Below are 26,610 nucleotides of genomic sequence, written 5' to 3'. Positions count from 1 at the left end.
TCTCATTTTTCGCACTGAATCATCATCATCTAGAACGCGTGTTAGGCAATGTGATTTTGGAACATTATTATTTTGAATGTTTTTTGCTTTGCTTGCTGTCTTCTGTAGATAGCATTTAGGGCCTGCAAAGAAAATGATTCATACCTCTATTTTTTTCTATATGTTTAATGATTTTTTTAATGATATGACTGTCTACCGAAGATAGCAATCATGCCGGGTTTATATGAGACAAAAAATAGGCCTAATTTTTTTGCGTACTGAATGAATCATCATAAACAAACACCTTTCTGGCACAACGAATCATAGCACAGTCGTGTAGGCATTGGACGGATACATAGGTTGTGGGTTCGAACCCCAGGTAAACCTTTGTAGAATTTTAATTCTATCGATTTCTTTTTATTTATTAAGTAAGAGGAAATAATAATGGTAATAAACTCGTGTTATATCTAGCCTCACAGGCCTATAATTACATGTATGTACTACGTGTTATCGCATTGCGGCCCATTATGGTTGCAGAAAGAAATAACGCGTGCGGCAAATTATAGCCGTTTTACCGGCCCCGGGATTTTGCGTACTGAATCCTCTCATTTTGCGCACTGAATCATCATCATCTAGAACGCGTGTTAGGCAATGTGATTTTGGAACATTATTATTTTGAATGTTTTTTGCTTTGCTTGCTATCTTCTGTAGATAGTATTTAGGGCCTGCAAAGAGAATGATTCATACCTCTATTTTTTTTCTTTATGTTTAATGATTTTTTAAATAATATGACTGTCTACCGAAGATAGCAATCATGCCGGGTTTATATGAAACAAAAAATAGGCCTAATTTTTTGCGTACTGAATGAATCATCATTATTTTTTGTTTTGTTTTCTTTTTGTTTTGCTTTTTTGGTTTGTTTCTTATTTTATTACAGGGACAAACGTTTTTTTTATAGAGAATTGTGTGGGGAAAACTGAAATTTCGTGGACCAAATGAAATTGAGCGGGTAAACGTTGTGCTATTTTAACGGGTAAACGTTGTGGTGCGTTGTGCTATTTCATACCGCGAAAATCTTTGAAAGCGGTACTCAAACAAGTGTGGGTTAAAAAATAAAAAGTGGGCATTAATTAGGTTGAATACAGTAGCTGATTTTGCCTTTCCCCAACAAGGTCGGCATAATTATTGAAATTTACCGGTGCATGCATTTACACAATCAGAAATAATGCAACAAGACAATCTTTTTGTACATTTCAATTTTCATAAATTATCTCTTTACAGTCAATATACAGATAATACATACACAGGTTGCGCTGATCATCATAATTCACCATTCTTACATAAACCAACAACTTCTGGTACTAAAAAAAAAATCTTGGGAAAAATAATGGTAGGTCCAACAAGTGGCAGACATGGTACAAAATACATAACTGCACTGCTGTATTGTCAGCTTGTGACTTGTGTTCAGTACTAACTTTACTTGATGGCATTGTCAAACACACTCTGCAAATAAATAGCATACCGTAAAAACTCATTAGCTAGCATATGTGCTTACTATCGAGCACTTATGAAACATGCAAACATAAAGAGCCCCATCCACAAAAATGTAAAGGGTTTTGAGCAAATCATCGATACACATAGTTACATACGAAGTAAACCTGCAGATGTGTGTCTCAACCCCATTTAGCTCAGTTGGTAAAGCACCAGACTTTGGTACAATTTCATGTTCTCAAAAGCACTCGATAGTATTAGTAAGCACATATGCTAACTATCAAGTTTTTAAGGTAATTAACAGAACATGCCTTCAAGATTGGGCAAATATTCCAAATGTGTGATATGGTAATCATTACTGCTAGAAATGTTTACTGTTACTACCCTTCCCGTAGTGCAAATTAATTGTAGTTTTCTGTGTCTATTCATCAGTGGCGGCGCTACGGGGGTGGTGAGAGGGGGCAAGGGGGCATTTTCCCCCAAATAGTTTTCTTGCCCCCCCCACTTTTGAGGCAAAACCCCCCAAATCACATAAATTTCCACTTTTTATGCAATTTTCCAATTTTGTTCCCCCTGAAATTCACTTTGCCCCCCACCCCAAAAAAAAAAATCCTGGCGCCGCCACTGCTATTCATCACTAGTATCCTTTTGATGAAACTTTTTATGTATATCATAGATCCCTATTCCAGTTGAAATATATACAGCCCCTATGGAAGACATGACCTTAATCTCCCACACAGGTGGTGTAGTTTTCAAACGGAATCAACCATTCAGGTGACCCCATTTGAAATTCTCACTCCCTGTGTGAAAGATTAAGATCACATCTTCCATAGAGGGTGTATGGATTTCATCTGGAATAGCTCAATGAAGCAAACCTGATCTGCTTTTTAAAGACATTTCTTGTTATCAGATAGGCTGATACAGGATGTTGCCAATCCATGCTTACTTTTTCAGGCCAAGCTCCTACTTATACTGTTTGCCTATGTAAACTACTTCACTTGGATTTGGAACTGAAAATGCTGACATATAACAACATCTTCAGTTGTTGTTTTTCAAAGAAGTACAAAAATATAACCAAGTTCCTTTGATAACAAAGCAGTACAAACCAGACCCTGCCAATGCAATCAGTTACTGAACAATGTGCATGTTATGCATCACAAAAAATAGGCATTAGCAGGCCTTGTCTTTTGAAAATTGCTGGTGAGTGACAAATCACTCTCCTCAAAACTTGTCAGGCGAGTGATTTTAATCACTTTAGTATTACACCAAATGTAGGCGAGTGATAAAAAGCTCTCCTCAGCTTCATTTTAGGCGAGTGATCGCACTCACTCGCCTCAAAAGACAAGGCCTGCATTAGGGCGAGTGTTTCAATTTGAGACTATCTCGCCTCCTATGAATTTTATGTACCGGTAATGCTGTACTGAATAGACTTAATCACTGAAGTTTTTCACATTAGAAGAATTCACCCAGACTGATGAAAAATAATTGTACGTGGTACAAACGCAAAATTCAAATAAAATATGTGTCCCTTCCGACACAATCTGTACAAGTTTCATACAAATTAAAATGTAACATTCAAAACAAAATTCACAAATATGCCTGATTGCTCGGAAAAAACAATTATGTAAAAAGTAACAAAAATCTTGGACAACATAAAAAAGAGTAATTTGATTTCAACCAAGAAAAATTCATTAAAAGTATAACTGTATGCACAGTTACTTTTCGTAACCTAGAGATACATACATTCATGGGAATTGCTATCTGTAATATACATAACACTACACATATACAATTTCTGGTGTGAAAAATAAAACCAATTCACAATATAACAATACATATATACAGTAAACCTCCGTTAAATAGCAATTCAGCAATTATCTTAACGATGTTGGTATGTTTACCAATAATTTTGCAGTAGGCCTTTTGTTTTTGGACGACACCTTATTGTAACAAACAAAAAAAGTCCATACTAGTTTGACTCACCACATCATATTGCATGTGATACTTTGGCCTCAACTTTTGAGAGCAATGTACACTTTGTTTGCTAATCACAGTTTATTATGTGTATGTTTCTCTATTCACCTTTCAGTAAATCCCGAAACATCGGCATAACGACATCTCAAGTCAAGACGCAAAAGCTTACAGGATTTACCGAAAAGGTGACTTGTATGTTGTATTCAGTTGCTGCCCCGTAATTTGATACATCACTTGTGATCATGCTTCACATAGGGCCAATGATTTTGCAAATTTAAAACAACAACAATATGTATTGGAAGTTGAAATAATCTTCTAACTGTACCCACAATGCTTCAGTGCCTATGAAACGGGATCTGTTTGATAATTCGGAAGTATATATTTCTCACTGTACACATTTTAATTCAATAGATTAAATCATAAAATGTTCACAACCTTCACAAATGATGTATTCAATTAATTAAGAAAATTCTCAAAAGTTACAGTACTTCAAAACAATGACCATTTAAACAAGTATGGACTTTTTCATACCATATGAAATAATAATTATAACTTGATTTGATGGGCAGCACTATTGCTATGCAAACAGTAACCATAAAATCCCAGCGATACGACTCCTGTGTGAGGCACCTACCCAAAAGTACAGGTACACTAAAAACAGGTCATTCGTTTACTCTGGAGCATTCAATGTTGTGGGTCTACTTTATCCTTAAAGATAAACTAAAGAAACCGTAAGTTTGACACGCTGTGTTACAAAGGTAGTTTTTAGTGCATCCCGTGTTTTTGTAGTCGGTTAATGTGACCATTTATTGCACTTTTGGGCGCAAGAATTGGGCTAAAATCTCAATAAATAGTCAAATTGAACTAAAAAACTCTTTTATCCTTCATCTTTCTGGGAGGCTTTGCATAAATTCTGGCATGTCTTGTGCGAAAACTGATGTTTACCAGGGCACAAGGCAAATTAATCCAGAGTTGCACTATTCTCCATGTGTGATGTACAACACAGCAAGCCTAGTTCTCCAAACCGAATTCTGGGAGTAGTACCTAACGTGACTTTGCCATTTAGTTCAAGCAAGCACAGATTTAGGGGATTACACAGCTTTATTCTGCGATGCTGTATAATCCCACAATGGAAATATTTACACTTAAGTCAATTCTGTGATTGCTTTCACAATATGCATGTTTCTATGTGATGGCCAGCCATTCTGCTAAGTAGATACCGTGGGATGTTTATTTGAAGTCACACTTAATGTACCCAGGGGAAGTTAAAATACAACACAAATAACCCTGAGGTACACTGCAGAAAACTGCCACATGTGTATACAAAGATATCACGACAAAGTGATGCCCATAAAACGTCTCTTGGTTTATGACAATGGGTTATGCCAGTTGGAAAGCCATACACATGCTATGGAAGATATATCCTTTATCTTCCACACAGGGGGTGCCGATTTCAAATGGAGTCACCCATTCAGGTAACCCCATTTGAAATTCACACCCCCCTGTGTAAAAGATTAAAGGTCACATCTTCCATAGGGGGTATATGGATTTCAATTGGAATAGCCCATTACTGATAGATTCTTACAAAGAACTTTTTCTTTATCACAACAGTGGAAAAATATAAACATTTGAAGGTGAATAAGTTTAAACAAAGGCTTTGAATAAATAATAATCATAAAAATAATTACTAGGTAATTGACAAATTTAATTTGTATAATCATTTTGCAACTTTCTTAAAAAATAAAATCAATATATATGTACTGGTTGATTCCATAGTTCTTGTTGGCAAGGATATGGATAAATCATTAGGTTTTGAAATTAAAAAAAAATCATCTTTCTAGTTTCTAAGCAATGTATCACATGTTTTTGGACATATATTGATACAAGTACTTGCTGACATTATCAATGACCCACCCCTCAAAATGAAAACCACTCCTTGGTGCACATCTGTTTATTTTTTTTTTTTGTGTACTAATGGTTTAAAAAAAATCTTGTGTTTCGGACCACTGCCATTACTCTTACATACATACCAAGAAAATTTGGAAGGGGAATTTCTATACATGAAACATTTCAATTAGAAAAAATATACCACAAATATTGTTAATCTGCAATTACTGATGATGGTAGGAAGAGTAGTTTTTTCTTTTTTGTGTACAAATTTGCATAAAAAATCTAGTTTTGGTGTAAAAACATTATTGCTGAACATCAGTAATTGAACAGGCATTTTTAATCATAGAAAATTACGAAAAAAAAAGGGGAAGAAGTACTTTTCACATACAACTATGACCGAAACCTTTGAACTCTGAACCTGTGGACCCATGGAAAGTTGATTATCGAATACCCTATTTGACAGTCTATGGAATCAACCAGTACCTATTAAAATTTGATAGCAATCAGGATGTTGTGAATTGAGATACGATAAAGGATTCCAAGCACAAGAAATTTGGCAATCGAAAACTACCGTTCAAATTTTTTTGACTTCAAACAGTTCCTTTTGCTCATGAACAAAATTATGCACAATTCAATGCGTAATTTGTGCAAATTACGCATTGAATTCATTTTGCTCACCAAATTACAACATCGTCATTGGGCAGGAAAAACCTCTTATGTGATTGTGGCCCCTGAACATGTTTAAAACAAAACTGGCCAAAGGTTACATAGGAGGTTTTGCTTTAAACATGTTCAGGGGCCAATGACACATAGGTTTTTCCAGCACAGCGACAACATAATTTCTCGACAGGTTTCAGATGGGGTGAATCCTCTACCAAATCTCGTAACACAACATTTTAATTCTGGGAATAACAACACAAAATAGTATACTCTCTCTAAATATACACTATCTCACAAATACAGTAATAACCATCCTCTAGCTCATCACAACATGATCCACATCTGCTTAATATTATAATTTATATCCATGTAACTTTTTTCTCACTTTTCTTAATAACAATTATTTATAGTGAAAAAAAATGGGTGTGATGACTTAAACCATCTACAAAAACTTGTTTGTTTATTTCTCGTATATTTTTGTCTTTTTTACAAATATCTACGGGCAAATGCCAAATATTGGATTTCTTTGTACATTGTACATAAAACTATTAAGTGCTGTCTTTGGCCTTCTTTCTACAAATATTTATAAAAACAGAAGTGCGGTCTATTTAATACTTTTTTGTATTTTACGTACAAAACAGAGAACTGATTAGGTGGAAACGTAATTATAAACTCAAGTTGATTATGTTGACTTTTGAACACAAGTCTACAAATACATGAAAACATATAATTTTGTTTCCTAAATTGTCACATACTAAAAGGTCTGTTAATATTATGCCGCAATTGCTTTGCGGTGTATTGCCGCACGGCATCATACAATCAAGTTAAATACATTTTAACTTGGAAATGCGACAAGTTGCGGCAAAAAGTAATCAATATATTGACAACGCTCTGCCCCGCAAAGCAATTGCGGCGTAGTATGAAATAACCTTAAAACGATGTTGAAGGGAAAAATGGTGGCGAAATCATGGTGGTTTAGGTTCAAGACCAGAAATTAATTTTACATGACTTTGGATGACAATCCATTAATACCCTTTTGACCTGTAAACAATTTACTTAAACTCAGTTGTACACACACATCCTCTTACTCAATATTCCAGTTGAAATCCATACACCCCCTATGGAAGACATGATCTTAATCTTCCACACAGGGAGTGTGAATTTCAAATGGAGTTACATGAATGGGCGACTCCATTTGAAATCGACACCACCTGTTGTGGAGTAAGGGCATGTCTTCCATGGGGGGTGTATGGATTTTAACTGGAAGAGCCCAACAGCCCTGAAATATATTGTTGTTGGCAGGAAAAACCTCCTATGTGTCATTGGCCCCTGAACATGTTTAAATCAAAACCTTTTATGTAACCGGTTAGCAGTTTAATTTAACATGTACAGGGGCCACAAACACATAGGTTTTTCCTGCCTAATGACGATATGGTGGATCTAGACAATGGATGTTACGTTATGTTACTCAGCTATCACAAGAGTATTTTGTGTGCGGTGAGTAATTACAGTGCTGCCGACTTTCAGGCACGCACACTATGATGTGGCATGCATACAACTGGTCAATAGGATTTTTAAGAGCCTTCAGCACTGCATCCCACAATTTTCAACTCTTAAGGTGTACTCATTCCTGATGTACTAAACATGACAAACTGGCACTAGGAATAATAAACAAAAATCTCAGCTTCACCAAAATTAAGGGTACTTGAAATTTGCACTGATAACCCAAGTATATTCGATAGATAACGGGGAGTGGGATTATCATCTACACCAGCATGTTCTACATTGCATCGTTTACAATTGCTAAAGATCATCTGTAAATAAACTTGGTTTTTCTTTTTAATTAGGCACACAACCAGTGATTATTTACTACACGTACCTAGACGTCTAGCTAATTTCTGTATCTCCAAAGTTTGTACAACATTTACAAAGTAAGCTACATACAAGAATTCATTATTATTATTGACATTTCAGGCTTTGTTTACTCCCCAAGCAGCTTAAAAAAAGCACTACGGAAGATTTCACACATAAATTTTCATGTGTTTTCTTTTTATATAAGTAATATAAATTGCACTGTTTGAAACTTGAAAAACATGTTTCAAAGTGCAATTGGCATGTTTTGGTCTTTCTTCATAAAAAAAATCTATCATGTTTGCTTTTGTTACATTACAAAATAAGAGTATGTCCCATCATAACAGAATGGATAAAAATAAATAGGGGCTAATTTGCTATTAAAATAGTCGCTGGCAATCCCGGTATTGATTGGAAATACAGGCTCTTGCTCAGGGGGAAAATCAAATTAAAATGATTAAACTGAAGAGTTGAATTTAGTGATATTATTCAACCAAGAATAAGTTCTACCAAACGTAGTCAGAGTGAACCCAAAATTCTTGAGAAAAGGGCCCATACCTAAATTCAGGTTCCCTCTGTGTGATAGGGGTGAATCCCTCATTCAATGGGACCTGGCTGGCTGGGGAAGGCTGTGCATTGGTAAATAGGTATGGGCTCTAAGAACCTTCTTCCGCTTCTACATGAGCCTTCCTCCTCGCTTTTTTCAACAGGATTCCACTCAGGGTTGCCAAAACTGCAATTTAGTAGCCCAATTGGGTGACTGGGTGAGATTTTCCCTGCAACTTTTGAAAATTTCCTGTCCCATAAAAACCAATGGTCAAGAAAAAAATGGGTGACTTCTCAACATTGGCTCCGGCGACTTTCCGGTAGTTTCCCGTCCCATAGAAACCAATGCTTAAGAGAAAAATTGGGTGACTTTTCCAAATTTGACCAGCGATTCAGGCTGAAATTATTTGGCCACCCAGATTCCACTTCTCTCCATGTCCACCACGATCTTGTAACAAATGCATCTTGCCAGTAGCATAAAAACATGTACTTTCCACTTTGATACGGCCAGGCAACTGTTTCTTTTACTAATATCATCATGATCTACCATAAATACCATCTCTGTGATAACCATAAAAATAAGAATCTGAAAAAATACTCTGTCCACTCAACTAACACACATCGTAAGATAACATTGTCACATTTTAAACCGTAGGTGGAAAAGTTACAGAGAGAATTGACTTAACACATCAGTGATACCCTGCATTTGACCCTCAACGTAATTTCTGTAATATCATACACACAAATTGGTTCCTTCTTTCCCACATCCATTTTTGGGGCAGATGAAAACACATTTTTTATTCCGTAACTTGCAACAAATATTGTCCATGTTACATTGTGTACACCAACTAGATTTTAACAAAGAAAGACGTTCACATTCTGTGGTCCAATTTCTCAAAGCTCGGCTAGTGGTCAGGCTTCCCAAGCCAGCAGACTAGCCCTACCAATGTGGTTCTATTTTATTGATTTATCTTTCCAAGTGATATACAAAGCACTTGTTTATAAGACTAATTGGGCTATTGCCTGATGACTTTATAGGAAACCTGACCACTAGCCATGCTTTGAGAAATCGGCCCTATGAGTCTTTCCAGTCATAACATGGGAAGGTGAACATAGAACCTCTAGTTAGTTTCAACTGGTCGTAAAAACATACCAGCCAATTTCATGAATACTTAATAATAAAATAAATTAACATTGTCTTTCACAATTCTATATTATACACATTCACTTCATATTCACAGAGCATACTGTACACCATAATCATGCTACAATGTACTATACAGCCTCGCTAGTAAGTCTTGGAACCAAATTTATCTCAACAATGTCCCCCCATCTGGAAGGGAACCAGCTAAGTAATCTTTCATTATGTTGAAGTTTTCAAGTGCAACAGAATCTAATTTTGAACAGCTATTCCAGTTGAAATACATCCCCCTTGGAAGACATGACCTTAATCGACCACAAAGGGTGGGTGCATATTTCAAATGGAGTCACTCATTCAGGTAACTCCCTTTGAAATTGACACTCCCTGTGTGGAAGATTAAGATCATGTCTTCATAGGGGAGTGCATGGATTTCTACTGCAATAGCTCGATGCTATATGAGATTAAGCGGAGACTCATTCAGCTTGATTAAGGGAAACTTTACAATTTCAGACATGCATTTCATATACACACACATTTGGTAGGCCATGGCAAGTTGGCAACGTAACTTTTTGATCACTTGACGTAGCTAATTTCAATTTGTACGGACTAGCATGTGTGAATGCTACATTCCCATTTCGGTTTCATAGAAGTGCACCATAATCTCAGTATCAACTTGATCCATGCAGATTTCCTACTTATAATAGCCTACAGGTATTGTCCTGTTGGTCAAGGATGAGGCCAAAGGAATGAATTTTGTTTAAAATAACTTGTTCAAAATCCTCAGGTGTCATTGCATACCCTGAACAGGTGCATAAATATAATTTACATATAAATAGCAAATTGTCTAAAAGTGTTCATAATAATCGATGTGGATTCTGCATTATCAACTTTTAATGTACAGTCACATGACAGTTACTGTACATAACATGTCTACCAAAAGAAAAGTTGTTTTGCCACATTTTGATGTGATTTTAAAATGGCTCTTGTTAAAAGAAAAATACAGTTAAGCAGTATATACTTTTAATATTTGATGACCCTCTATGTTGGGAAAATGTACCAGTCTTAACACAGACACCCAATGTGTAACATTTCTTGTTTCATATAACTGTTTCTGATAGTACACTTTCATATAATGTCAGCGCAATACTGCTGATATAGGTAACAAGGTAAAACTCAACAAAAACTTTTTTCCCCCAAGGCTACAATTGAAACAAAAAACAAAATTTGCAGAAAAGTTTTCCCAATCATTTAGGGCAAAAACTACTACTTAACGTAGTTTGAAGCGAAACTTCCAAATTGGCTCATCATTATGGTATAATTTATGATACAAATTACGAATTATTAAGATGAACAATATATTCTGTCCATTTGATTGGATCCCAAATATTACGGGATATAAACTGATCTGTAGAAATGAAAATAGAAGTAGTCCTCAATCTCATAGTGTTCATTCACACAAAGTAATTACTATCTGAACCAGCAGATAAAATTCCGAGATGGGAACAATGAGGTATGTATTCTTCAATGACATGAAGCAACCAGGTCATTTTGTCCTCAACATCTATCTTCCATTGTTTATTGGGCACCCATCATTTGATACCATTAAATATTAATGTGGAATCTGTGGAACGCTGCCTTAAGTATTCTGACATATAAAGGGAAACAGTGCTCTACCAGATAAAGAAAATTGTAAAAAACATTGCTATGTTTATGGGTAAATTTGGCATTTTGCCCTACACCTGGCATATCAAACACTGTTAAAACCATGGTAAAATATGGGGATATGAAAATAAATAAAAAAAAGAAGATTAACTGGTAACATTTTTCATTTTTGCCTCAGTAAAGACTGTGTATTCCATGACCTGCATGGAAAGGGAGCATCTTTGAATAATTTCCTACCAAAATTCATAAAAATGTACAGCTCGATTTTACGACCGGAAGAGTATAAGGGAAATCAAGATGCGATCAAACTTGCTTCAATGGAACTGTCACAAAATGGACAAATTGTCATCGGTGCCTAAGATCTGGTTAACTTCACCTGGTTTGAGCAACTTGGTGATACAGTTTTATGTATTTCTGATATCATAATCTTTTATCAGTAAGTGGCATTATAGTCCATTTGGCTTCAACGAGACAGTAGCGTGTCTGTGTGATACACATGCGATCAAAGGCGGTGTATCTGTAGGCGACATATCTGCACTGCGCACACTACAGATGCACCGCTACTGTAGTGCGCTAATCCAAAATGATTATATGTTACAGGGTTAGAAATTTGTCACACAGTTCAAGAATCAATCTTGAATTCTCCGATTCTCACAACTAAGCATCTACTGTGTAGACCATGGAAATATATATAAATTAGAACCAATTTCTTGCGAAAATCGATTTGTGCCAATTCTAACCCTGTTGCAGCATGTGCAACAAGCATTTCATGAACACTTACAATGGGGACAGGAATATGACTACCAGCCAAAATGGTCTCACTTCTCGTGCCTTAGTTCAATAACCTACATAGCTCATAAGCTGACCTCAGTTTGTGGAGTATAAGTTTTTGTACCCAGCACATCTAAAGGTCATGGTTTGCGTGTACAAGCATATTGAGGTTAAGGAACTGTGTCCTTGCAGATTGGCTTGTTTTAGATCACACACACACGCTCCTTTCATTTTTGAAGAACACTAATGAAATCGGACTATATTGTGCTGTCTGTATCCAACACTGTATATAATGGCTAACAAAGTAAAAACATACATTTCTGTCACTTTCTTTCATTAAAAAAAAATCATGTTTTGCACTTACCTTACATTACAAACAAAAGACCTTGCACTTTTATCTTCTAAACAAAGGTTGTATAAATAGGTAACATTTTCTTGCATCTCTGACTACAATTTCTATTGTAATTATGGGCTACTAACAATGACAAATGGGTTAATGTATATCTTTCCGAAAACAACACTCATTTGAATGTATCACAAAACCGACATATAAGTCATTTGGCTTATATTCAAAAACCTATTATAATCAAAAACTGCAACTGAAGGGCATCACCGGTTTTAACGACTGATGGAAGCTTTTCTCGTGTGCTGAGCCTATCTCCAAGGTGACACTGACATACTGAAAGCATACAGGTAGGAAAACAAATATTCAAGACACAGCAGTATGCAGAATACTTTTCAGATGATTCTTAAAGAGGAAGCCCTGCCAGAGCAGATCTTCTGGGGTGAACCAAACCTGCCTGGTTATCAAATTATCAATGACAAGGTTATCTCTGAATTTGACAGGTGCTAATTGATGTTTTAATGTTATTGCATCAATTAGCACCTGTAAAATTCAGGTATAACCTTGTCACTGATTAATTTGATAACCAGGCAGGTTTGGTTCACCCCAGAAGAACTGCTCTAGTGGGGCTTCCTCTTTAATGTCAGGTTAAGTGTGTTCCTGATTAGTCGTCTTGCATGCCATTTCGCTAGTTAACATTGAGAACCATCTCAATAGCACTCCACACAGCACTGGGCAGGGATACTTTTTGATACTGAGCTGTTGTATGTGTGCGTAGCTGTCATTTCCCTGCTTTGTCTCGGCACATACGATAGCCCACAAATATCTGCCGATTCTTAGAAATAAATAACACTTAATAGCACTGATAGAATGAAAATGGGGGAGGGATATTGAGGTAGAGGTTTGGGCAAGGGGTATAGCATTCCCTATTCTCACATTCCTAATTATAGAATAAGACAAAAGTGCAAGGTTTTGTTTAAAATATTGGCTGAAACACTTCGCTCCACTTGTATCAGGAACACTGTACATATTTAAAAACCACAAAAAGGGGGACAATGTTGAATAATACTGAGTGTACAAGTCATCTTCACTGCATGACGGCTTCCGCTGTTGACCTACTTGTTGTGATAGTTCTACTGCTATGTACACTGTCAGCCACCGCTCTAGCGACAGCCCCTGAGGCGCCGAGGTAGGCGGCGGTGATACTGGGGTGGCACGTATACTACTTCTACTTCCGGCACTTGTGGTGTTGAGATGCGCCACACCAGAAGGGGTAACATCAGCATTATTCCTTGCAAGATTGTCAATTTGCGAATGCAATACTGGGTCCGTACTGATAAGTTTTTCTAAATCTTGCAGCACCGCATTGTCTAAATCTTTATCTAGTTTCATTTTCTTCATTTCGGGTTCGTAAATGCGTCTCCATGCACGCATACACGTCGTCGCGATGCAGAGTTCACATGATTATGGGAGGAGACCACCGACGCCTCTTGCGGCAGATCCCCGGTGACGAGACCGCCGACTTCTGGCGATCCGTTTTGCATGTCCGCAGTTCCATTCAATGAGGAAAGCATTGAGATGGGATTTGGAGGCCTATTTAGCCTGTTTCTGTCCAATAGTGAGTGGGCTGGAGTAGGACTTGTCATGCTCTCCGCATCGTCCAGAAACCTATCCATGTAGTCACTGCAAAAAAAGTATAAAAATAACTTCGTTAAATTGTTTTATAAAGTTTGCAATCAAATTATCAAAACAAAATCAAAATATGACATTAGTTTAATTTTCCTGCAGAATTAAAACACAACTTCGAACTTCAAAACAGAAAGTTTCTTCTTTCCAAGTTATAACTTTATTAACAGGACCTACGCCAGTGCTAACAACTTACTTTGATACTTGGTAGTTATACTTCCTATTGCAACCTATTTGAGGCTATACTGGAACCTAGAGGGTGGGGTACATGTATCGGAACCGGGGATGGTTCCCCTTCTCTTTTTGACTAGCTCCGCCACTTTAACATCCACAAGGATGAATCTTCTGTACACGGGACCAACAGCTTTACATGACTTGCTGCAACTACTTGTACCTGTACATACTAAGCATTCTGTGAGAAGAAATTCTACAATTAGAATCTACACACCCTATGCAATACAACATAGCTCTATGTCCTAGCCTAATTTGCAAGACTCTGTGAACTATGACCCAGTATATATAAATGTCAGGTTAAAAAGGGAACTTGACACATTAGGTCCACGCTATGATTATACAAGATTTGTCAGACATTCTTACACTGGATTGCAAAAATAGACATACATGCAAAATACACACACCCCCACATACAAGAAAACTTACGTTATGCCCGGATGAAGGTGATATTTCCTCTTTGATAACCTTGTCTGATTAGCAAACGTATCATGACGTGCTGTCTTCTTCCAAAGGTAATAAAATTGTACTAGTTCACCAACAGACCTTGTCCGCACCTGGCAGAAAGTAAGCGAGTAAATGATAGCCATTAAGGGTGGTTTTAACCTTGGAATTATGGAAACTTTTGGGCCTCATGACTGCTAAATTGTTGGTCTAAAGAATATAAAAGTATACATTTTTAGAATGTCAAAGATTCATCTGTAAGGTCAAATTTGGACCAAAATGCTCATTTTTGGAGAAAATTTAAAAAAAGGCCAGTTTTTTGGCCCAGATTTTTTTGGCCAACGTAACAAAAAAATCTTAGGCCAAAATTTTTTCTTGTACAATATGAAAATATTTTGATAATTTGGAGCAGATGGAAATTGAATAAACCAAACCATAGAGTGGATTCTACATCCCAACAATATGTCCACATGATTTGATTTCAAAGTATATATCTCACCTTGTTTTGTTGAATGAGGTGAAAATTTTTGCCATACATCCTGAGGCCACTCTCGAAATTCCGACATTCTTCTTCCGACCAAAGGCTCATCTCATCCATAGGGGGCGCAATCTGCATGCGATGACGCCTCAAGGCCTCATCAACGTTGTGACCACATTGCAACAAGATAAATAATGCCTGGAAATGGAAATTGTGCACATATTGACAGATTATTTAATAAAAAATTAACTCCAGGTATATGAAAAATGGTAGCAGAAGATAAACAAAATATTGACAACCAGAGAGACTGTATAATGAGCTATTCCATTTAAAACCCACACTCCCCTGTGGAAGATTTTGGAAATATCTTCCATAGGGGGAGTATGAAATTCAAATAGAATGAACACATTAAGCAGCTCCATTTGAATTTCATACACCCTGAGAAAGATTCGACCTGAATCCTCCACAGAGGGAGGGTGAGTTTCAAATGAAGCTGCTAATGTGTTCATTCTTTTTGAAATTTATCCTCCTTCTATGGAAGATATTTCTAAAATTCCACAGGGGTAGTGTGGATTTTAAATGGAATAGCCCAATGTACACAATTGTCTCTATTCTGGGAGTTCAGAGGTCAGACAGTATGAATACATAAAGCTCTCACTTGGTAAATTACTTTTACCATGGAGTAGAGTTTGTCTACATCATTCCTCATTTTCAACTTGAACAAAAAATGTCAGGTCATTCACTTTGTTTACATCCCTCAGCAGTGATGAAAACAAATGCTGAAATGGCCCATTGTGCCCCCATTCACAAAGGATGTCCTATAATATTACTGGCTTGTACAGGTGTGCCAAACAAAGAAGATCAACTTAGTCAGACCGAATATCTTGAAACTACTAACTCAACAAAATGAGTAAAAAGTCACGGCGACTTATTGCTGATTTCGTGGTAGCAGATCACAAATGCCTGACATAGTGCAAACAACATACATCCAAGCTTGTAACTCTATACCGGCATTACCCTTTTCTGTCCAGTATATTTATCTTCATTTCCTTTGACAATCCCCGCTCCTAGTTTGAAAGAAATACAGGTTCTGTGTGAATTTACCCCTCCCCTACTCACCCTTTCATCATCCCTCACATGTGCCCCTTGGGGTATTGCCTTGACCCCCTGTACTCCTGGTTGAGGGGATTGCACCTGTAGAAGGTATAGATTAACTGGCCCGTTTTCCAGCTTGGTGGGGTCCCATAGCAGCCTGTCCTCGTTCTCGTATGCTGCAAGGTAAAAGACAAATAACTTACAAATTGTTTTCTGACTAATGAGTTTAAACTTTGACACTACACTATTTTTCGCTCACCTAGAACGTTTTCACTAGTTCGACTAGCATCTTCAGCAGATGATGGTGATGCTGTGATGATATCTTGCCTACAATCGGGATATTCCTCAATGATGACGTCATGTGATTGACAGTATGACGTCATAGTATGTCACAATGTAGTGCTGCCCCCTGGGCATCAGAAAATTGTTTTGTTTTGTCAAGATTTTTATGACTAAGATCAGGGTTAGGTACTACTAGGGTTAGGATTTAGGGTTAAGTTATGTCTGTATTGGCACTGAGATCAGACGGTATGAAAGGCTATTGGTAGAGCTGTCTTTTACTTTATTCACAACAATCATTATTACTACTACAAAAAATAATTCACCTGGTGCATCATCGTAGTGGCTGAGACCTTCTGGTACTACTGCTTGGTAGTCTGAACCAACACTGATGGTCTTCTTCCAGTCCTCTGGAGGAACATAGTCTGAATCTTCTGATCCTGAGTCAGAGTCGTCATCCACTGCCTTGTTTGCTGTTAAACCATAGAAATATCAGCAAAATTAAGTTTACAAATTATGATAGACGATGTGAGAAAACAATCATACACAAGACAGGATTGCACATGGAGACCATAACAGGGGTTATGGTTGGACTACAACAATGATGTATTTAACCACATTTTAAATATGCAAAGTAGTAAATTTGTATGAACAAAAGATGTTTGCTATAATTCAAAGCACAAAACACTCATATTCAAAATAAGATAGGTGGTCGCATGTCATAAGTTGGGTACAATTTCAATTACATGGTCAAAAATGACAAAAAATGTATTTTTTGATATGTTGTATATATTGACAATCTCTAATAATTAACACCATTTTTAACCTTAACACCTGCTTAATTTGTGAGATAATGCTTAATTACTAATTAATTAATACACAGGCGTCTATGTAAATCTCAATTTTCAAATGCATTTTTCTCAAATCGGACCTCAATTACAAAAATGACTGTAAAATTTTTATTTTATGCAAGAATGTCATCAAATTTGGAGGATATGTTCTCAATACATTAATGCTTCAAATGAACTTTTTTGAAATAATTGTACGTATGTTAATTACATTGTGAAGGTCAATGACCTTTTACGAGTAATTAGCGAGATGGTTATTCTATAATTGAGGAAATGAATGTCAAGAAGAGAAATATACATTTATAGCATATTGCTAAAAATACTGAAATTCAACTAGGATTTCATTAAAAATGAAAAAATGGAACATATAACCCTTTAAGGTGGTACTTCACACCTTGATAAATTTGTGACTATTTTTGCATTTTACTCAAAAAATAATGTCACACTGGTAACAAAAGTTATGTATATTAGAGGGGTAAGGAATCCAGTTACTACACTGGAATTTCAGTGACTCAAGACAAGCGGTATGTTATTTATAATAAGAAAAGAGGTAACGCTAGAATGCACCTCATTTCTTAACATAATATAATGAACCCCTTGTCTTGAATCACTGAAATTTCAGTGAAGTGGTTGGATTCCTTGCCCCTATGATATACATAACTTTTGTTACCAGTGTGTAGTTACTTTTTGAGAAAAATGCAAAATTAGTCACAAAATTTATCAGGGGGTGTAGTACCACCTTAAGTAGTCAGTAATTGTTTTAGTTGTACAAATTCAACATTCAAAGCTGTCAATACATCATACCCTCCCTAGATTTGAAAAAGTAACCAGTAGTTTTGACATGCTGACATGTGAATATTCACATAGGCCCTATTTGCACACTCCCGCATCCGCCTGCTCCACATCCGCCTGCTCCTCCACCCCTGGCATTTTTCATTTCAACTGGTGAGATTTTTTTACTGAATAATGTATAATTATATGCTTCAGTAGACTGAAAGAGTATAATATTAGGCTCAAAATGAGGTATCAACCACTGCTGTAGGATATGGGGTTACAGAAAGCCAATCAAATTTGTATCGCAATTTTCAGAAAAGTGTAATCCCTCCACCCTTTTAGCATACCCAACTTATGACATGCGACCAGGTCCTATTGCCTAACCAAAAGAGGGCACAGAAATAGGACCCTACAAAAGATGTTTGCTATAATTCAAAGCACAAAACACTCGTATTCAAAATAAGATATGTCCTATTACTAGGCCTGGCATTTTCGGGTAATTTTGTACCCGGCGCATTTTTCGGGCGGGTAACCGGGTACCTGAAATTGAAAAAAAAAAAAAAAATAAAATTTTTTTTAAAGTTATTTTTTCCCCGTTTTGTAGTGTCCCCGGCCTGGACCTGGACCTAAATGCTAGGATCATTCATGGTTGACCTAAAAAAAAAATTTGAATTTTGCACAGTGTTTTGTGTTTTTAATAAGAAAATTGATATTTGTATTAAAAACACAAAACACCGTGCAAAATTCAAATTTTTTAGGTCAACCATGAATGATCCTAGCATTTAGGTCTAGGTCAGGGACACTACAAAACCGAATTTTTTTGAATTTCAGGTACCGGGCAGGGAATTTCCTGCCGGGTAATGTAATCACGGGCGGGTACCCGTTTGCCCGCCCGAAAATGCCAGCCTTACCTATTACCTAACCAAAACAGGACAAAGAAATAGGACCCTCAATGCCCATAAAACATGAATTTTTGCTTTCACATCTTGTACTTAAGGTGGTTTTAAAGGCAAGGTTTAGGGAAATCATGAATTCCAACATTTTTGCAAATATCTCCAAAACCTTTCATGATACAATCTCAAGTGAGTTTGTACTTATGTAGGGATATGTTGGCCATGTTATGAAGGTAATAAAACTGTTGCCATGGTAACCAAGCAGTCGCTATTGGCTTCTGACCAATCACATTGAAAGTTGTTTTTTTCGCAAATTACTTCATTTGTCCCAATAAAAGTAGTTCACATGTTGAGTCATGTTCATGCGCACCTGATTTTCCCGTAAAAAAAATCCCAGTGGAATTCCACCGGGGAGGGGGGTCAAAGTGAATTTTTTGTTTTTTGGCCACAGATTCCATATTACTTACAAACTTTTTACGGGAAAATCAGCAGAGGTCATTCGTGATGTTCTTGAACGATTTGACACTTTCTTTTTATTTATTTGGAGTTGGACATGTGCAATTTCAACCGTATGAGGGCAGTATCCATGTCTGAAATTTCTCGGTCCATGGAGAGCAATAATCAGAGGAGGTAGGGTGCTGAAAACACTGCCGAAATTTTTTTAAAATTATTATCTTCTTCTGTGCCAAAGATGAAAACGATCCATAGATCTTTAATTTGCATTTAAAACCACCTTAAAACTATTGAAGTTATCGCTTACATCTTAGAAGCCTCTGTGTTCCTGGACTCTCTGGACTCTCACTCCTCGATGTCTGGAAATCAGTCTGGATATTGTCCACGTTCTCAACCTCTTCTGATCCGTCCTCGCTACTGCCACTTTCATGCGGCAGTAGATCCTGCGCTATCTGGTCTTTGTCTAGTGTTAAGTCCTTGGTGCTAAGTATCTCTCCTGTACTGTCTGTGCTGTCAGTTGAGCCAGTAGTGTCTTCTTGGGCTGACTCTGGGCCTTGGCGTGGGTAGTACATGGCTAGAAGCTCTTCCATTGGGATGTTAGCATCCTGATGAGATAGGATACAATATGTACAGTTAGCATGCCACTTAATTAACAGGATGTATTGTAATGTTATTATTGCTATCTAAATGGTTCAGGGCAGTGTGTTCACACTAGATTTTCAAAGTCCGGTTATCTTTTACTTTCCTCAAGAGACTCATTAGCAACCTTAGCGATATATGCAAATAAGGCCAAAAAAAAAAAAATTGTTGTGTTGCCCTCAAGTGGAAAAATGGGAAAGTTGGGTCAGGCGGTCGGTTTTCTTCTTTTTTTTTTTTAACCTTCAGATTTTAAAAATCCTCAAATATTAAATAATGCTTCTTCAATTAGGGACATTTGTCAATTTTGACTTCTGGATACCTGTTAGACATCAATTAAAGACTAGTCTTTCAATATAATATTAATTTTAAGTGAAAAACATTGATTTTTTGAACAAATCTGTAAAAATCATCATTCCAAAAAAAATAAAAAAAATAATTGCGACCCTGATTTTTCAGGATTTAGGACCGGACGGTTGAGGGCAACACAACAATTTTTTTTTTGGCCTAAGGCTCATTAATATTTGTAAATATATCCAAATAGCAAAACAATTAGACAAAGTTGAGCGTGATATTTGAAAACTCTAGCGAGATCGATAAATTCAGGTATCATGCTAAAGTATCCATCCAATTTTATCATTTATTTGGTCCAATGTGACTTTTGATCAAAAATGTGACGTTTGGTCAAAATGTGATTTTCAGTCGAAATTTATGTGATTTTCAGTCAAAAATATAATTTTTATTTAAAAATGTGATTTTTGGTCCAAAATGTGACTCTTGGTCCAAAATGCGACTTTTGGTCCAAAATGCGACTTTCGAAATGCGATTTTTGGTCAAAATGTGATTTTCGGTCGAAAATGTGACTTTCGGTCGAAATGCGATTTTCGGTCAAAATGTGATTTTGGTCAAAAATGTAATTTTTGGTTAAAAATGGCATTTTTGGTAAAAAATGTGACTTGGTCAAAAATGTTATTTTTGGTCGAAATGTTTTTAGATCCAAAATGCGACTTTCAGTCAAAATGTGACTTTCGGTCGAAGTGCGATTTTCGGTCAAAATGCAAATTTTGGTCAAAAATGTGATTTTTGGTTGAAAATGGCATTTTTGGTAAAAAATGTGACTTGGTCAAAAATGTTATTTTTGGTCCGAAATGTTTTTTAGGTCCAAAATGCGACTTTTGGTCCACAATGCGACTTTCGGTCAAAATGCGACTTTCGGTCGAAGTGCGATTTTCGGTCAAAATGCAAATTTTGGTCAAAAATGTGATTTTTGGTTAAAAATGGCATTTTTGGTCAAAAATGTAATTTATGGTCCAAAATGCGACTTTCGGTTGAAATTAAGACTGGCATTTTGGTGGGTATTCGGTACCCACCGAGATTACAATACCAGGCAGGAAATACCCTGCCGGTACCCAAAATAAAAAAAAAAAAAAAAAAAAACCATTTTTTTTTCATTTTTTTTTAAAATTCATTTATTAAATAAAAATAGTGTCCCTGGACCTAGACCTAAATGCTAGGATCATTCATGGTTGACCTAAAAAAAAAAAAAAAAAAAAATTTCAAGATGTTTTGTATTTTTAATATGAAAATTGATATTTTGTATTCATGTCATACTCTATTAAGGTCGTGCGCCATGAATTGGGGGCCAAATGCGTTACATACTAAAAAATTGACCAATTTACATGTGTTTGTACTTAAACTGATCTAATTCATAAACTGTTCAACAAAACCCTATAAAACTATATATCACTGTCAAGCTTAGAGTACCAGGAATACACACATACAAACAATTGGTCAATATACAGGGTGCCGCAAATGTCATATAGGGTGGAAAAGTTAAATTTTGGTTCAAAAAGTATAACATTTTGTTCCTCTCTAATTTACTAACGTAAAAACTTTTTCTGTTAAAACCTTTTCAGATGTGCTAATAACATTGTAGGCTTTCAAAAAAAGCAAACATGTAAGGATGAGTTAAGTTGCCTTACTGAGATACAGGGTGTTCAAAAGTCGTACATAATTTTTATGATTTTTTAACATTATCTATCAAAACTTTTTTCCTTCAGGCCCTACACAAAAACCAGTTGCATATTTGAATTCCTCATCAAATTTCCATCAAGAAATGCTAACTTTCACGGCAGTAGGGTAACTCCTTCAAGAAATATGATAGTCAGAACATTTCGGAGCATAAATAAATACCTAGTACAGTAACGTATAGGAAAAGTCTAGAAACCATGACACAGAATGCAGCACACTTGCAACAAAATAACTAAACTTGGAGTAAAACTAATCGCACTTCAAACTAGACAGAAATACCAAAACAATGGTATATAATCCATCTCAATACCTTGCTGGGTTATGAAGTTACAGTAAAAAATATATTTGAGAGTCACCACAAAACAATATTCCCTATACTTTAACACATGCCTCATCCGTAGGCTCCTCATCCGTGAGGCTCCGCCACCCCTGACTTAACATCCTTTGATTGGCAATATCTCACAAAGTACAAATAGTATGAAAGTTTTACCTTCCACAATTTTAGCCAGATAAATTAGCAAGAAAATAAGACCAAAACCAGTACAGTAGGCCTACTGTGACAAAATGTTTGGGAAAAAATAAAAAAATGTAACACCGTCACCTTTTCCTATACCCCAATTCATGGCGCACGACCTTAATGATTTCAAAATGCATTCAAATTCAATGCATTTTGAAATCATTAATAGAGTATGACATGAATACAAATGATCAATTTTCATATTAATAATACAAAACATCTTGATTTTTTTTTTTTTTTTAGGTCAACCATGAATGATCCTAGCATTTAGGTCTAGGTCCACCGACACTACAAGACCGAAAAAAAAAAAAAAAAAAATTACCCGAAAATGCCAGGCCTAGTTGAAATGCGACTTTCGGTCGAAATGCGATTTTCGGTCAAAATGTGATTTTTGGTAAAAAATGTGACTTGGTCCAAATTTTTTGTCCAAAATGCGACTTTTGGGCTGAAATGCGACTTTCGGTCGATAGGTCAATTGCTCAGATCTTGTTATTAAGAATTGCTCTGATCATAACAATTTGGGTATAAATGATTCTCAAGTTAGGTATTATTTATAAGCAAAAAGGTTGAAAGGTCGTATTTTGAGCTCGACATCCATGGGTCAAAACTAAAAATGCTAATTTTCATGCAGTCAAATTCAAAGTAAGAATAGTTTGCACCATCTAGGATGCGTGTAAAGTAAGTATATATGTCATAGATAGGCCAAACGATCCATTCTCAGAGCTCTATTTTGCTGAAAACCCCAAATAATTAGACATACTGTTCCAGAGATATGGCCATTTTAGTGTTGCTAAGAACAATAAGATAACTACAGTACAGTACAGTATTATTGGATATATATCAATGCTTTGTTACATACCTCTGTAAGGTCATCTAACTCATTGGCAAAACTGTCTCCACTGTTGGCCTCCTCTTCCTCTTCAATTGTTCTTTCATCATCATATTCATGAACCATTGCCTCAGCATTGATGTCAAAATCACGATCCTCCGACCCTGTATTTTTGAAGGACAATCAAAAACATTATTTTACATACACCAAGCCTAGGCTGTGGCATCAGGTGAAAATTGATAAATGTCAAAACTGCCAAACGTCAGTAAAAATAAGCTGTGCCCCTGAGTAAAAAGCTTGTGTACAATAGGGTTTAAGGGGGTACTACACCCCTGGCCAATTTTGTGCCTATTTTTGCATTTTTCTCAAAAATTATAGCGCATTGGTGACAATTAAGATATGCATGTTGAAGGGGCAAGGACTACAACTATTGCTCTGAAAATTCAGCAACTCAAGGCAAGTAGTTATTGATTTATTGATCAAATACTAGTTTTCCCTCATTTTTGACTGCAACTCCACAACTGCTGTCTGTGCCGAAATCCAGTGCAGTAGTTGTAGTCCTTGCCCCTATAATAATATACATATCTTACTTGTCACCAATGCGCCATAATTTTGGAGAAAAAAAAGCAAAAATAGGCACAAAATTGGACAGGGGTGTAGTACCCCCTTAAGCAGGGTTCGATTTAACTTGTGTCGCGGAGCAAAATGCTCCCCATTTTGGACAACCTGCTACACAAATTTAAGCTTGTATAGCAATTTTTTACAATGTAAACATATGCTAATATTATAAGAACATCACCTAAATAATGTTTTCGCTAAAAATTGCTATGCAATTTGTTCAAAGTAAATCGAACCTTGCCCTTAAGGCAGAGCTGAACCAAAATGACTTGCGTCCACCAATCCAATATTGATTCACTTCTAATAAACGCCTTCTTTTTGAAATTGCAACAACCCCGGGCATTTAATAGAGTATACAGTATGTACATGTATCAATAATACAACTTCCATTATTTTAAACAGGGTTGCTGAATTTTTTGATTTAAAAAAAAATGAAAATTAAAAAAAAACACTAAAATTTAAATCCGATTTTTTAAATTCCAAGAACTGATATACCCCATGAATAAAGTCAAAAAAGAGATTAGTGGAATGCTAGACATAATGCACAATCCTATCAGATATTTACAAAATAAAATCAAAATGTGTTTTTACTAGAAATTTCTAAGTCCAAAATTGGTAAAATCATGGGAAAAAATTTCTGCACCTTGAAGATGATTTTTTTTAGCAATGGTTAATAACCATTTTAGCAATGGTTAGGACATAAAAAGTTGTAAAAGCATTAGGAATGAAGTATTAAGTCAACTTAAGAAAGAATTTAACTAATTTATAATAAATACTGACGGTAGTAAAAAATAAAGAAGTTGATTTAAATCAGTGATTAAAAAAAAACTCATGTGATTTAAATCACGATTCAAGCAATGTATAAATCAATGCATGGCAATGCTATGCAAAATGAGAAAAAAAATCAAATATGTAAGATAAACTTACTTCAACAACAACAAAAAAATCTCTAAAGATGTGTAAAATCTGGCAACTAATTTACAAACACTTAAAACAAATTCAAAATGTAAACAAAGTTCAAATCAAAGGCAAGCAAAAATCCATCAGATTTGAATTTATCTTATTACTATTTTGCCGGGGGTCACTCCCATTGTGGCCTGTACACCATCCGCGATAATGAAAACGCGTAAAAGGGTCGTTTTGCGTGGGTAGGCACGATCTGCAGCGTGTCGCGTTTAGGTTGTCAAAAACATGAAAAATTGGAAAAAGGGGTAGCAAAATTGCAATTTCTAAATACGCGGAAATGAAATTTAGGGTATGAAATTTGATGTTAGGAATGACATCCCTGTTTAGGGTGTCGTTTTAGCCAAGGGTTAAATCCTTGTTTAGGGTGCTTTTCAAAAAGTTGATTATCGCGGATGGTGTACAGGCCACAATGGGAGTGACCCCCCCGGGCTATTTTGTCATTCATGCATGCATTACTCGCCAAAGATATATTTCATCCACTGACATAATGATAATAAATCCATTTACTTGTAGTGCAAAATGTAAGTTTCCTATTCTTAACATGAAAGTTTTTTGTTTTGTTTTTGTATTTTAATTATGATGGCTGTCAGAAAAAACATGCCATGAATGATGCACTTGTGTGAGACAATCCAAACAAGCCAGAGGACTGGCACTACTCCGAGTCTGAAGTGCACTACTAGTTTTAGTTCCACACAAACCAAAAGGAAAAAGGAAAAAAAAAAAAAAAGGTCAATAGATAAAATTATTAAAAATAAAGTGACAAATACATCAGCCATGACCCTAAAAAATAAGCCAAAAATAGAATAAAATAAAATAAATTTAAACAATTAAAAAAAATAGAAAATAGTGCCATGCAAAAGAGTATGGGTAGTTTGTCCATACTTCAGAAAACATAGTAAATGGATGATCTAAGAATTGGTAATTCATTTCAAATGAAAGATGTGATTACAGCCGATGACGCACGGTGTTTCATGGAGAAGATGAGGGCGACTGTGATGCGATGTGAGCGCTAGCGCTGCAGCAGTGACTGCATAGATTTTCAATAAAAAAACCAAGTTAATTTATTGTACTTACCCGGACTTGAGTCGCTATTCGCTGGCTGAAATACAACAAAAGGTAGAAAATAATATTAAAAAGATGAAAGAATGCCAATTTTAGATCTGAAAATCCGTACACCTTGAAGTTGAACTAAAAATTCAAGGTCATATCTGGCGTTATGTTATTTCTTTGAATGAAATTGATCAAATCCGAGTTACGATCGTGAACAATTTTCGACTATTTTACCAAGTGCTGCCATAGATCGTGGTTAAAATTTACCGTCAACGATAACATGTATTTTTCGGATTGACAACGTTCCCTTAGAATACGCGATTTAGAGAATATGATACAGTAAAATAGTGAAAACCGGCTCTGTAATTCACCGGTTCAATCAATTGCTCACCTCCGCCATTTTAGCGATTATTATGGGATGGTCTTGACCTCGGTGACCCGGAAGCAAATACTTACCGTCCTCATATTAAAAGT

General features: G+C 36.0%; 1 protein-coding gene across 1 annotated transcript; it reads right to left on the bottom strand.

The window, feature by feature from the left end:
- Positions 1–13,705: 13,705 nt before the first annotated feature.
- Positions 13,706–26,571, bottom strand: LOC140161035 (mesoderm induction early response protein 1-like). Its single transcript, XM_072184416.1, has 9 exons — positions 26,528–26,571; positions 26,161–26,185; positions 23,533–23,666; positions 19,797–20,094; positions 16,848–16,994; positions 16,267–16,418; positions 15,169–15,345; positions 14,655–14,782; positions 13,706–13,991 (listed from the first exon to the last, which is right to left on the bottom strand). Exons 1-9 carry the CDS (start codon positions 26,534–26,536, stop codon positions 13,706–13,708), a joined length of 1,356 nt encoding a protein of 451 aa, XP_072040517.1. The 5' UTR covers positions 26,537–26,571.
- Between the last annotated feature and the right edge of the window lie 39 nt (positions 26,572–26,610).

Source organism: Amphiura filiformis, chromosome 1 (assembly GCF_039555335.1).
Source record: "Amphiura filiformis chromosome 1, Afil_fr2py, whole genome shotgun sequence".
Classification (NCBI taxonomy): Eukaryota; Metazoa; Echinodermata; class Ophiuroidea; order Amphilepidida; family Amphiuridae; genus Amphiura; species Amphiura filiformis.
This window is presented reverse-complemented; position numbering and strand designations above follow the sequence as displayed.

Bases quoted from the DNA above. Each gene is read 5' to 3' on its own strand.
- LOC140161035 (XM_072184416.1), bottom strand. The intron at 15,346-16,266 runs GTGAGTAGGGGA...TTCCATTTCCAG, and splicing joins ATGTGAGGGATGATGAAAGG to GCATTATTTATCTTGTTGCA. The intron at 14,783-15,168 runs GTGAGATATATA...ACTTTCTGCCAG, and splicing joins ACCTCATTCAACAAAACAAG to GTGCGGACAAGGTCTGTTGG.